General features: G+C 41.1%; 1 protein-coding gene across 5 annotated transcripts in view; it reads left to right on the top strand.

Moving 5' to 3' along the window:
• cblb (Cbl proto-oncogene B, E3 ubiquitin protein ligase) overlaps positions 1 to 14,265 on the top strand; it is a 162,977-nt gene that overhangs the window by 116,502 nt on the left and 32,210 nt on the right. For all 5 annotated transcript variants that reach the window (XM_014412994.2, XM_014412993.3, XM_023154987.2 and 2 more), the window contains 2 exons: positions 9,270 to 9,404; positions 9,992 to 10,056. In XM_014412994.2, coding sequence (XP_014268480.1) covers positions 9,270 to 9,404; positions 9,992 to 10,056 — 200 coding nt within the window. The remainder of the gene's footprint in view (positions 1 to 9,269; positions 9,405 to 9,991; positions 10,057 to 14,265) is intronic.

The following is a 14,265-nucleotide window of genomic DNA, read 5'->3' on the forward strand; positions in this document are numbered from 1 at the left end:
AAACAGGGAACAGTCTGTCTATTCTCTCCATCTGTCAGCTGCTGCTGGCTCTTCCTCCTCCTCTTCCTCACACACTGCTGAGTTTGTCCTGGTAGATCATCAGGGGTGCAAAGCCTCACAGATGATGTGCAGCAGTGGGTCCCTCAGTCTGTCCTCACTCTGGACACTTGCAGTTGTCACACATGGAAATAAAATGTGTGATAAGCTGCAGGATTCAAACACAAGTGTAACTTATAAATACATGTTCATACTTTTATTCCACAATCAGAGAGAAAGAAAAAGAGAGAGAGTGCAGGACAGACATACAGGTGACAGTCTCAGGTGTATACACTGCTACAAACAGGAGGATTTAGTGTTTGTGTTATTACGAGTGCTAAACAAGAAGAGTTCCCAGATGGTACAATGGACACATGTGTGACTCCTGTGATTAAAGCATCTTTCTTTCAGCTTAACGAGTGAACCGTCAGCTCGTTCAAACACACGTTAAAGTCCGTTTGGCTCGACACCACCGAACAGAGGCAACAATATAACATAGCTAACATTAACAGTGCAGTGAATCCTGCTTGTGCCGTGATATTCAGGACTGCAAACCAAACAGCATCACTGACTTTCAGCTTGTTGTGTTTTTGGATATATGACTGACTTTAATTATCCACAAAATCATCAGATTCTCTGTAAGATTAAGGTCGACTATCTAACAGCGTATAAAGTAAAGGCTTTAAAACAAAGTAAATGCTGAAAGTACAAACATCGCTAATGTCACATAACTTTGCCGGCATGTGGCCAACAGTAATGTTTTAATGTTCCTCATTATTAAACATTTGCACATAAATAAGTGACATAATATTCAGAACTTACTTTTGAAAGTTTACTCTTTGGCCGCTCCGCTTCTTTGAAGTGTCTCCCAGTCCCAGTGCACTTGTTAGCATGTTTTGGTTTGTGCAACTGGTCCGTCCGGTTACTGTCTCCCCGGAAACATTTCCGTTGTCTTTTTTCCTATTTCCGTTGTGTTGTTTTTCTTTTTGCAGCGTTTTTCTTTTTGCAGCGTTTTTCTTTTTGCAGCATTTTTCTTTTTGCAGCATTTTTCTTTTTGCAAGTGTTTTCTGAAGTTGCAGTCAGTTTGGCCTCTCAGGGCCACAGTAAGTATCCCTTAAAATGTTTCCGATAATGAAACATTTAATATAATGTAGACAAAAACAAAAAAATAAAAAGATAGTGACAGATCGGGACTCCCGATCCTTACTGCGCATTTGCAAAGTCGGACCGTACAAATCGGGTCTACCCGATCCGTACCGCGCATGTGCAGGGGTTTTCTTCTTCTTCTGTTCGTTTAATGGCAGTGCACGAGGATACCGCCACCTGCTGACTGAGTGAATGAACCCCATTGTAAACTGAATTAGCGTCATTACAAACGTGTGTTAAATTTGATTTAGTGATAATCGAGTGCGTTTATGCTTGTCTGTGAGGAGAGGATTGTTGGAATAGTGATGATGATGTGCGCTATCACTGTCAATTGTCAGTAAAGACTTCATCTGGCTGATGAATCTACACGTGAGATATTACAAAGTCTGCATTATTAACTCTGTAATTAGGCGCCATTCTTCTTATTTTACGGCGCTGTTGCTCAATCAGGGGACACTCTCTGTTGAGGAGAAAAGCATGAATTTCTTTGTATACAGATTATCCATTGTTTAAATGTCCCGGGCAGTCGAAAAGGAGGCAGAGCTGTTGAGAAATGCTAGGAGCTAACTGGGCGCTAACCGTATCATTCAAATTTTTATTTATTTTTTTATTAGTAATATAAACATACAAACAAAATGCACCATATATTACAGATTCAGAGAATAGACATTTCTTACATATTAGCAACTTTCATACATAGTGAAAATAAAATATAAAGATGGGCTCACATAATTTAACAAATTATTAACTCACTAAATCAAAATCTTCCATAAAGGAAACAAAAAAAGCAGCCTTTTTCTTTTTAACTAAAGTCAAAGATTTAACCGTATCATTCAAATATATTGAATGTCGCAATGTTGGCAAAGAGAGGAAGTGACGTAAGATTTGCGCATGCGGGGTGCCGATCGGGTTTCCGGTACGGATCGGGTAGTGACAACGCTCACTCACCGCCTCCCTCCTGGCTCACAGCTTCTTCTTCTTCTTCTTGGTTGGCAACCAGAGTTAAGGAGCATTACCGCCCCCTGGCAAACAGCTCAGTGGACATTTAGATGAGAAAATATATATTTGACACATTTGAGGAAAATACTAATAAAAAAAAAATTAAAAAAAATGTTCCCTTTAGAAATCTTTAATTTTTTTTTTTTGCTCTTTTTTGAGAGCAAAAATAGTTGTTTTTCTTTTTCAGTCACTCATCTTAGCAGTATTTACATGAAAACAAATTAAGTTAGGGTTAGGGGTACATTTTTTGCACTCTCTGTTCAACTGACTCAGTGACTCAAATGACTCAAAAACCCGATTCACTTTGGTGAGTGACGCATTCAAACCCGATTCAGTAAAAAGAATAGAATTTACCATCACTAATCTGTACCACCTGTAGAGTTTTAATACCTGTACATGAATTGTTAGTCACACAAATCATAGAAAAAAATAATTGAAAATCATAGAAATATCACGAAATAGTTTTAAACCTGTGCTAGGAAATGAAATTAGCATGGTTTTCATGTTAATTCTGCTTAACTACTGGTTTTACCACCGCATCTGTTCTGTAATTGCCTAGAAAACAGAATCTTGAGTTAATATAAACTTCACATTTACGAACAACTGTAGGTCAGAGGAGTAATAAGGCATCCAGCACTGCAGCCACAAGTTTGTCATGTGCAATGGATTTTCCTGAATCATTAAAAAAAGTCATTGTTCCCATAATATGCCCAAATCATGGATCATCCCGTGTGTATTTAGAATTAGGTATAGTGACTGATCATAAGTAATGTCACTCACTTGTTTCAATGTTATGAGCTCAGCAACTTGAGATAAATACTGATATAATAATTAGCCCAACGCTAAGATGTTCTGTGATTACTTCACATCCTGCTTTATTTTTACTGTCTGTGTGATGCCAAATCCTCCACAAAGACCTTCAGGAAAAAAACAACATTAGCCAGTTATGCATCCTGTAGATCAGATCTGGACAAATAGATTCTAGAAATAGCTGCAACAAAATCATGTGGTTAGCCATCAGCTCCTGTGAAATAAGTTATTCTGGGTTTAACACAGTACATTCTTCAACTGTGACATTTGGCATTTTCCAACAATACATTATGGCATCATAAACAACAAAGCTAGTAAATACATAGATTTCTCTACAAGAATCAGTTACACTGAAAGTGGCAGTTAAGGGTTGAGTTTGCACGGCCCACAAGCTTATGTGAACCTAGATAGTCTTCCCATCTCTGGTCGCTGCCCGCTCCTGTGAAAACAAAACCAAACAACGCACAAACATCCACCCTTTTCTAACTGTTTTTTGTGAATTGTTTAACAGCATTTACTAATCCTAAACTTGGTGCAGTCTTTAATCTCAGTTTCAAGTCAGTCAAAGCTTTATTTACATTATCAGTCTGTCACAGTCCAGTCAGTCCCTTCACATTTGTCATTGCTGAGAGTGGAGCCTCTCGCGCACATATTTGAGTATCCACTAATAGCAATACGATGTCATATCAAAAAAAGAAAAAACAATTCTTTATGATTTTGGAATGGATTGAATCGCTACAACCTTTTTACACAGAGGGACTTACTGTCGCGTGAGATCACGTGTCCCAGACGAGTGAATTTCTCCAAAGCCCATTGTAATCTGAAGAATCACACTTTGCAAATGTTTCCAGTAAGGATGTTTCATAGCGCTTTCGTATCAATCTTGCAGGCCTGCTGAAAAGAGAGCTGATTGTTAAATCATCAGCACACAAAATATCATGCCCTGGAGGGGTGACACCTGACAGGTTTTATTTAAGTGCACTGTTACAAAAAAAACCCCTAAAACATTAGGTCTAGTTTTAGGACATGTCCAAGCATAAGGCTGTCATTCTCTTAGAAAGAGAAAACAGACCCAAACTGACTTATAGGATCAGCCTAACACTAAAACAAAACAAAAACGTCAGCCAGATAAATCACAGAAAAAAAGTGTTTTTCTGGTGGAACAGTATGGTGTGAGGATTAGAACTTCAGGTGCCATGAGATGCAGTAGTGCATTCACTGTTTCTGGCTTTATTTGTTGTTTATGCTTACTTGGTCTGAACTCAGACTTAAGACTCACTACCCCGTTCATTTCCCCCGCATCATATCCACTGGTTGCCCACAAGTGCTCTGAGATGTCACACAGTTCTGGAGAGTCTGGGGTCAACTGGCATAGTTCCACCAGATAAATTTTTGTTAGCAGCTGCACAGTTCACACAACACTAATGTTTACTGTCAGATGCTTCCTAAACACCTCATTGCAATGTTTCATCCCTGGAATGTGAGTTTCTTCCTCAGGTCTGTACTGTTGCACTAATCATAAACCCAATCATTTTATTTAGCATTTAAAATAAAAATATGTGAGATGATGTCATGTATTTCACTTGACAAAGCAAGTTTGTTCCCATATAATCAGGTGTGTGTGTATGTCTATGTGCAAGCTTCACATACATCAGAAACCGGAAACTCAGTCTGTTAGTCTCCACTCATTTGCAACATTCTGCTCACTTGTGTTATAATTAAATGATCGTTCCCTGATCTAATAACAATCAACTAATTTACATATCAATTCATAACCCACTAAGTTTACAGGACAAGATGATAACAGCTGGTTTGCAATCTTTAATCAGTCCCACATCGTATTTAGACTTGGCCCACAGGCCGTCAGGCACCTCTGATCAACAGTGGGATCAAACAGTTCAAATGAGCAAACAGTGAACAGTATAACAATAGACAGCATAACTGTTTTATAAGCAATCATTTTTTAGGGTGAACAACACTTTTGGGTCCTCCCTGACTTGCCAATCACAAGCTCTTTTACAATTGTGCACAAATCTGCCCAGGTCTTCCCACCTGTAGTCAGCAGACCTAGCAAGGAAGATGTGTGGGGTGGATGCATCCATTATAAATAACCTTTTGTTCTTTAGTGAGGGAAATCGCAAGTGCAGCAAATGTAAAGCTCTAAAATAAGCATTTCATTGTTAGTTTATCATGTTCAACTCTTTACCACTCCTCCCCATGTCTCTCATCAGGGCTCTGCGAAGCACAGTGAAAAGTGCAGTGCAGGCCATCAGCGGCCAAAAATGGCATCTGGAGGCATGCAGTCACGTGCTGTTTGTAAAAAAAAACAAACAAAAAAAAAAACTTTCAGTGAGCAGCCCTGCCCCCAGCTTCCATTCATACACGAAGGCAGGGGTCACAGGGCTGTATTTCACCATTGCATGGTCACATTCTGACTGTGTGATTGTAATGCCATCATGGCAGGAGATCAAATTTATGTTTAATTTACACATTAAGTAAATTTACTGGACATGAGTCTGACAAAACTTTTAACTTTTGGCCCTGTCCGTCAATTCAGGACAGGGGAATGGTGAAATTATCTCTTTGAACATGGCCTGTTGCAGAGACAGTGTGGGTGTACCTTCTAATGTTGGCTGGAATTTCAGGGTGAGAGTGTAACACAGAGTGGCTCCGTAGTCTACAAGAAATTCCACCTTCTCACCACACACAGACATTGTATACATAGGCAGAGATTTATAGGCTTTGTTTGTTAAATGCACATATTTGCCCTTTGGATGGCATGAAATGTGTTCTAAGTGTGGCTTCTTGCAGCAGTCTCTGTGTTTGTGTATGTGTGTGTGTGGAGCACTTTTTTTCCGTAGCACTTGTTAGCGAAGCTTTCTTCATTGCGTCAGCATGTGTGTGCGTCCGTGTTTGTGTGTGGCTCTTGTATCACTCCTCACTGTATCAGTGTGTGTATATATGTAGGTTTGTGTTTTTGCGTCACTTCCCTGTTCTGGCGTTTTGGGAAAACCACGACCTGAAGCGTCCCCTGGGGTCCTGCCCTGCTCCTCTTAGTCTGCTTGCAGCCACCACTGCTGCTGGTTCTGGTTCTGGTTCTCCCTCTCTCCTCCTTTTTCACATTTTTTTCTTCCACTTTTTTTCCCTTCCAAAACTGCTTTCTCTTCTCTCCACCCATACTTTCAAACACCTCTCTTTCATCATTCATTCAATCCACATCAACTGACTTTCTTTTCAACATTTCTTTTTCTTTCTCACGACATATTTCATGCTTTCTTTCTACATTTTTTACCATTGAGTCAAAGACTGAGTTCTCACTTTGGTCACCTGGTTGAGCGTGCGTGACAGTCCACGCCCCAGCCCTTAATTCGGCCGTGCTGACTGTCATCCCATGTTATTCGGTAAGCGTCCTTAGCAAAGCCTTTTGCCTTCTACAGACCAAACATGCTAAAATACTGCCGCCTAACGCCAGTCTCCCGGCGCCTAGGGTTTTTTTCTGCAGACTCTAAGCTACTCGGCCGACCTCCCATGAGCCACTGCCCCAGGGGCCATTAGATCCTGTGTGTAGCTGAGACCTCAGGAAATTGCTCTGTACTTAAGCCCAGAACTTCTCCGTGAAATATCACGGAGGTGCGCCATGACTCACCCACCCTTTGGCCTGACCAAACGGAGAACCCAAGTGACTTATACATCCATATATGACATAGGTTGGACACAGCTCACCAGTGCAGATTCTCCCCTAGTTCTTTTGGATGATCTCGGTGTTTCACTGAGGACTCGCCTCACAACTCCCCCTTTTTGAAGCTTTAGTGGGACCGAGGATTGACTTTTTGCCTTGGGGTGATCAGCCGTCTTTGGAGTTCCCACACTCGGAGCATCCTGTTTGTGATGCCAAACTTGTCATGGAATTTTGTAAATAAAGTCTGCAACACGGAAAGAGCTGTGGTCAAGCTATTTATTACTGCGCAGGAGAGCCAACACACACATCAAACATCACAGTTCACAGTCGTGCCAGCTCTACCCTTGGGGTGTCTCAGCTCCTCTTTTATACCCCTTCCCCACACACAACTTTCTGTATCTTTTAGTTACAACAGGCTTCTGTCCCATGGGCAGTGGCTGGGCAGAGCATCTTCCACTATCTTTTCCCAGGAAGCTGCTGGCATCTGTCATCTTGGGAGTTTCGTCCTTCTACACCCTAACAGTTAGCAGATAACATAGTGAAACATCATTAGGCCTAGCTAAGCAGTTCTTTATGAGGTCATACTGACACACACTTGCTTCATCTTAAGCAGGCAAAGGTTATACAAAAATCATACACTAATTTACTGTGTACTGTGAGGATTTAGATTTATCCTCACATAAATCTAAATGTGAGGATAAACTAGAATTTTCCATAACAGGGAGTATATATGAAACTCTTCTTTTGTTTTCTCTGTGGTTTCAGATCTTTTACCAATGATGTCTACAGGTTAAGGCAAATCTGATGGTTAGAAACTGCCAAAAGTAATGGCTGAATGATAATAGCCTTTTAGCTTTTAGATTAGATATTCTGTGTATCCAGATGTACTGGAGGCAGGAGATAGAGCTGATACTTCTGATGAAGATTTAACCCAAAGAGGAGGCTAAAACTGAAAAAGTATTGTGTGATTGTGCGATTGATGTACATATACTTTCAAATGTTGGCATCTGCCTTCCACTGAAACCAAAATTGAGTACTTTGGCATCAACTCAAACCACTGTGTTTGGAGGAAGAGAAATGCTGAGTATGACCCAAATAACACCAGTCCCACAGTCAAGTAAGAAGTGGAAACATTATGCTTTGGGGCAGTTTGTCTAAGGGTAGAGGATGACTTCACTACATTGACAGGGAAAAGGACCGGACCATGTTTCTTTTTACTATAGAAAGTAAAATGTTGGATGAGAACCTCCTTCCCTCAACCAAATCACTAAAGATGGGCCGTGTATGGCAGCGGTCCCCAACCTTTCTTGCACCACGGACCGGTTTAATGTCAGATAATATTTTCATGGACTGGCCTTTAAGGTAAAATGATACGACCAAGACAAAAACTGTGGTATTTTGTAAATATAGTAATAAACACAAATTCACTGTGTAGTTGTGTCCTCCTCTCTGCCCCTTAATGCTCTCTGGTCGCTATGGTAATGTGTAAATATTTCTTTCAAAATAAGACACACAACTACAACACGGGAAAAGTTAACAATAAAAACCCTGAAAACCATAAATTTGACACCCAAGCATCAACTCTCGTAGCCACCAACCAGACCACTCACGGACCTGTACCGGTCTGTGGCCCGAGGGTTGGGGACCGCTGGTGTATGGGACTTGTGGCTATAGAGTGGCTATAGAAGAAGGTTGTGAAGTAAATAGCCTGCATTTGTATAGCGCTTTTCTAGTCCCTAAGGACCCCAAAGTGCTTTACACTACATTCAGTCATTTATCCATTCACACACTGGCAAGCTACATTGTAGCCACAGCTGCCCTGGGGCGCACTGACAGAGGCAAGGCTGCCGGACACCGGCGCCAGCGGGCCCTCTGACCACCACTAGTAGGCAAACATGGGGTTAGTATCTTGCCCAAGGATATTTGGCATGCAGCCAGGAGGCAACCTGGGATCGAACCACCGATCTTCTGATTAGTGGCTGACCTGCTCTGCCACCTGAGCTACAGCCACCCTGGCCTTATCAGTCTCCTGACCTCATTACTATAGCAAGCTGAAACTTGAAGCTGCCAACCAGGCAACCAAGAAACCTAAAAGACCAAAATCCCACCTGAGAGATATGAAAACCTGATAATAAGAAATTATGCCAAGAAAGTTAGTATTCTTGACCAAGTACTAAAACAAGTATTTGATCTTGTGGAGCAAAACCTAATTTCACTCAATGACATGCAAATCTGTTTATAATAACTTTTGAGGGGGTTTTAACTCTTATTTTTTCTGGGTTGTTTTTTTGGTTGAATTCTGTCTCTATGCAATTAGAGACTATTCATTGTTTTGGAAATGAATAAACTTACAAAGTAGCTCGAATAATTATTCCTCCGACTGTATCTAAACTTTCCTTGGTCTGACAAACCTAACCAACATAATAAGACATCTTGAACAATTTTTGAGAGAAATACACCCCTTTGACAGGAGCAAACCTCTGACAGAAAAAGGGTTAGAAAGGGCTTTTGCATAAGATTCCCTCTTATAGTTAACCATTAGACAAACTAGCTAATGTAGTCAAAGGTTGTTTTGACAAATCAAATGTCATCTTTGCAGATCCTCCAACCCTTTTTGCAGCCCTGTGTTAGAACAACATCAAGGGGCAATGGAAGGACCGGAGGGCAACTATCACATTCCTTCATCCAGTCTGTGCCTGAGTCAGACTCCTGTCTGCATCACTGTAGCAAGCAGGTATTGGTCTTCACACACATGGTATATTGTTAGTTCCATAGGTAGTTGGTCAGACATAATTTTTGTAGTTTTGCCTCTATTCACCACCACAGTGAATGAAACATTCATAAAGATAAAATTGATTGAATGCAGATTTTCAGCTGTAACTCAAGATTTTTAATAAAAATGTTTAGCAATTTTTGCCTTTAGAACAGCAGTCATTCTTCATGACATAGATTCAGCAGTGTATTGGAATCATTCCTCTGGGTTTTTGGCAAACCCAGAGGAATTGGCGAAACACCAGAAGGACAAAACATCAGCTACTGCTAGACAGAGCAGTTGCCCAAGACTTGTCTTCACCTTTGACCTTGCTTCTCCAGCTCCTCTCTCTGTCCTTAGTATTTCTCCAGCTTCTCACGTTCTTCTTCACATTGTTCTTCCTGATGTAGCTATCACTTTATATAGCTACATCTATTATTATGGCCTTCTTCCTCTGCTTGTCCACCACTACTATGTCCAGTTGGTTTGCCTTCAACAGTTTTCTGTCTGTATGTCATTAGAGTTTAGTTGGGGTGCTGTGATTCAGTTACATTTTGTTGCTCATGCAGGTCCTTGGAAAATAGCCCTCCAGAGCTGTCCTTTGAGGAGGAGAAGCCCTGGTGCCTTGAGCCTGGTGAGTCTTTCAAGTGTTAATTAATTTACATTTTTGGCTCATATATTGTTGTTATAAGCAGGCCAGGCTACATCGTTTTTTCATGTTTTGATTAAGGGACCCGTTGAGGCAGAAATTACCTTCTGTATAGTTAAAATAAAAGAGTACAAGAAAACTTTCTGGAGAAATCGTGGTGGGATTGTTGCTACTGGCAGACTACAGTGGGGCAAAAAAGTATTTAGTCAGCCACTGATTGTGCAAGTTCCCCCACTTAAAATGATGACAGAGGTCAGTAATTTGCACCAGAGGTACACTTCAACTGTGAGAGACAGAATGTGAAAAAAAAATCCATGAATCCACATGGTAGGATTTGTAAAGAATTTATTCGTAAATCAGGGTGGAAAATAAGTATTTGGTCAATAACAAAAATACAACTCAATACTTTGTAACATAACCTTTGTTGGCAATAACAGAGGTCAAACGTTTACTATAGGTCTTTACCAGGTTTGCACACACAGTAGCTGGTATTTTGGCCCATTCCTCCATGCAGATCTTCTCGAGAGCAGTGATGTTTTGGGGCTGTCGCCGAGCAACACGGACTTTCAACTCCCGCCACAGATTTTCTATGGGGTTGAGGTCTGGAGACTGGCTAGGCCACTCCAGGACTTTCAAATGCTTCTTACGGAGCCACTCCTTTGTTGCCCGGGCGGTGTGTTTTGGATCATTGTCATGTTGGAAGACCCAGCCTCGTTTCATCTTCAAAGTTCTCACTGATGGAAGGAGGTTTTGGCTCAAAATCTCACGATACATGGCCCCATTCATTCTGTCCTTAACACGGATCAGTCGTCCTGTCCCCTTGGCAGAAAAACAGCCCCATAGCATGATGTTTCCACCCCCATGCTTCACAGTAGGTATGGTGTTCTTGGGATGCAACTCAGTATTCTTCCTCCTCCAAACACGACGAGTTGAGTTTATACCAAAAAGTTCTACTTTGGTTTCATCTGACCACATGACATTCTCCCAATCCTCTGCTGTATCATCCATGTGCTCTCTGGCAAACTTCAGACGGGCCTGGACATGCACTGGCTTCAGCAGCGGAACACGTCTGGCACTGCGGGATTTGATTCCCTGCCGTTGTAGTGTGTTACTGATGGTGACCTTTGTTACTTTGGTCCCAGCTCTCTGCAGGTCATTCACCAGGTCCCATCGTGTGGTTCTGGGATCTTTGCTCACCGTTCTCATGATCATTTTGACCCCACGGGATGAGATCTTGCGTGGAGCCCCAGATCGAGGGAGATTATCAGTGGTCTTGTATGTCTTCCATTTTCTGATGATTGCTCCCACAGTTGATTTTTTCACACCAAGCTGCTTGCCTATTGTAGATTCACTCTTCCCAGTCTGGTGCAGGTCTACAATACTTTTCCTGGTGTCCTTCGAAAGCTCTTTGGTCTTGGCCATGGCGGAGTTTGGAGTCTGACTGTTTGAGGCTGTGGACAGGTGTCTTTTATACAGATGATGAGTTCAAACAGGTGCCATTCATACAGGTAACGAGTGGGGGACAGAAAAGCTTCTTACAGAAGACGTTACAGGTCTGTGAGAGCCAGAGATTTTCCTTGTTTGAGGTGACCAAATACTTATTTTCCACCGTAATTTACGAATAAATTCTTTACAAATCCTACCATGTGAATTCATGGATTTTTTTTTTCACATTCTGTCTCTCACAGTTGAAGTGTACCTCTGGTGCAAATTACTGACCTCTGCCATCATTTTAGGTGGGGGAACTTGCACAATCGGTGGCTGACTAAATACTTTTTTGCCCCACTGTATACAGGGGTGCACATAAGTGGCCCGCAGGTGCGCATGCGCTGTCAAAATAAAAGACGCGCACCAGATAAGAAGTTGCAACGCATGTTTGCGTACATAAGATATTCTGGAGGAGGACAGACATTTGTTTAGAACTCTTAAAGATGTAGAAGAAGCAAGCTCCTTTAAGCAATTACTTTGGTGTTCCTCCACTTCCAAAGAAATGTCAGAAGCACGTATTCTCGGAAAAGTGGTTGCAGGAGGTGAGCTGGCTTCAAACATGGGGGGGGCATGTTATTCTGCTGATGACAGCAGCACTAATGATCTAAGAAAACCATATATCACTTGACATGTTTTCTTGACTTTTTTTTTTTAACAAATACTACCATCAGATTAAATTTGAAAACGATAACTGTGGACACTAAAATGCTAACAAAAAGATAGACAGACAAACAAATAAACCAAACTGATTACATACTCCCTCCCTTTGGTGCAACAATGACCCTTTTTTTTACAATGTAAGATGGAATTTAACATAGACTGAGTGGCACACTGCTTAAACCTTGTATAGAGTACATGCATAGTTTAATGGGGAACTACAAGTACTGGAATTACCACTCATTTTTGTTTGTATCTTTCTTTGTCTCTGTCTATGTACACTATATTATCAACTGTGCCTGTTTTTGTTCTCTGCATTACCATTTTACCAGCTCTAAACCAAGCTTAGTGATGTGTGACTCACCATTCATTTCACTGGTGACTAATTTAGTTTTAAAATTTAGGGAAATGTTCTAGTGCACAGGCCCAATTATGTAACACAAGCACCTGTGGAAATTTCTAACATGTCAGGGCCTAGCATTCTTGACTCCAAAGAAAGGTAAGTAAGTAAGTAAGTAAAATTTTATTTATATAGCACATTTCTAGATAAAAGATCACAAAGTGCTTCACAAGGTATAAAACAAAAACAGTCAAAAGTTAACAAAATGCAATTTTAAAACGATGTGTTTTTAGCTGTTTTTTAAAAGTAATCACTGAGTCTGCGGATCTTAAGTTCTGAGGAAGAGAATTCCACAGTCTGGCAGCCACAGTAGCAAAAGCTCTATCACCCTTGGTTTTCAGTCTTGTATACTGAATAACAAGTAGGCCCTGATCACAAGACCTCAGAGACCTACTAGGGGCATAGGGCTGTAAAAGTTCAATGATGTACGCTGGTGCTTGTTCTTGAAGAGCCTTAAATGTCAGAACCAGAATCTTAAAATGGACTCTGAATTCAACAGGGAGCCAGTGCAGCTGTATAAGCAATGGTGTTACATGAGAGTATTTCGATGTTTTTGTCAGAAGCCTTGCTGCAGCATTTTGGACAATCTGCAGACGCTCCAGGGAGTTTTTGTTTAGACATGTAAACAGTGAATTACAGTAGTCCAATCGTGATGAAATGAATGCATGAATAACAATTTCCAGTTCAGTATGAGATACTATGGGGCTCAATTTAGAAATGTTTCTTAAATGATAGAAGCAGGACTGAACCAGAGATTTGACGTGGACATCCAGGGTAAGAGCAGAATCAAAGGTTACCCCTAGGTTCCTGATAGACGATTTCACAAATGTTGAAAGAGGACCAAGAGCATTCATTATGTTAGGTACATGTCTGTCTGGAGCACATACAAGGACTTCAGTCTTTTTTTCATTAAGTTGGAGGAAGTTGTCAGCCATCCAACCTTTGATGGTTTCTAAGCACACATTTAGAATCTGCAGCTTAGAAACATCTTCAGGTTTAAAAGATATATATAGCTGGATGTCGTCTGTGTAGCAGTGGTAGCAAATGTCCTCAAAGGGGCTTAAAATATGCTGGAGAGGAAGCAGATATATTAAAAACAATAAGGGCCCCAGCACAGAACCTTGTGGCACACCATAGGACAGGGACGTGGAAGATGACCTATACTTAGAAACCACCACAGAAAAGTATCGTTCATAGAGATACGAGGAGAACCACTCTAAGGCAGACCCAGATACACCAACCCAGTATTTCAGCCTTTCAAGCAAAATATAATGGTCAACGGTGTCAAAGGCTGACGTGAGGTCCAACATTAGGAGTACAGAACACTTTCCTGCATTGTTTTGCATCAGAATGTCATTGGAAACTCTAAGAAGGGCTGTTTCAGTAGAATGAGCTCTACGAAAGCCAGACTGAAATTTGTCAAAGATATTATGTTTGTCTAAAACTGCTGTAAGCTGCTTAGCCACAACCTTCTCTAATATCTTAGCAATTAACGGTGTTTTTGAGATTGGTCTGTAATTGCTAGTGAGAGATGGGTCCAGCATAGGCTTTTTTAACAGGGGGTGTATAACAGCAGTTTTAAAATAAGCAGGGACTTTACCAGATCCCAGTGAGGTGTTAATTATGGTGAGCACACAGGGACCAATAGA

The sequence above is a fragment of the Maylandia zebra genome, linkage group LG10, assembly GCF_041146795.1.
Source record: "Maylandia zebra isolate NMK-2024a linkage group LG10, Mzebra_GT3a, whole genome shotgun sequence".
NCBI classification, from domain to species: domain Eukaryota; kingdom Metazoa; phylum Chordata; class Actinopteri; order Cichliformes; family Cichlidae; genus Maylandia; species Maylandia zebra.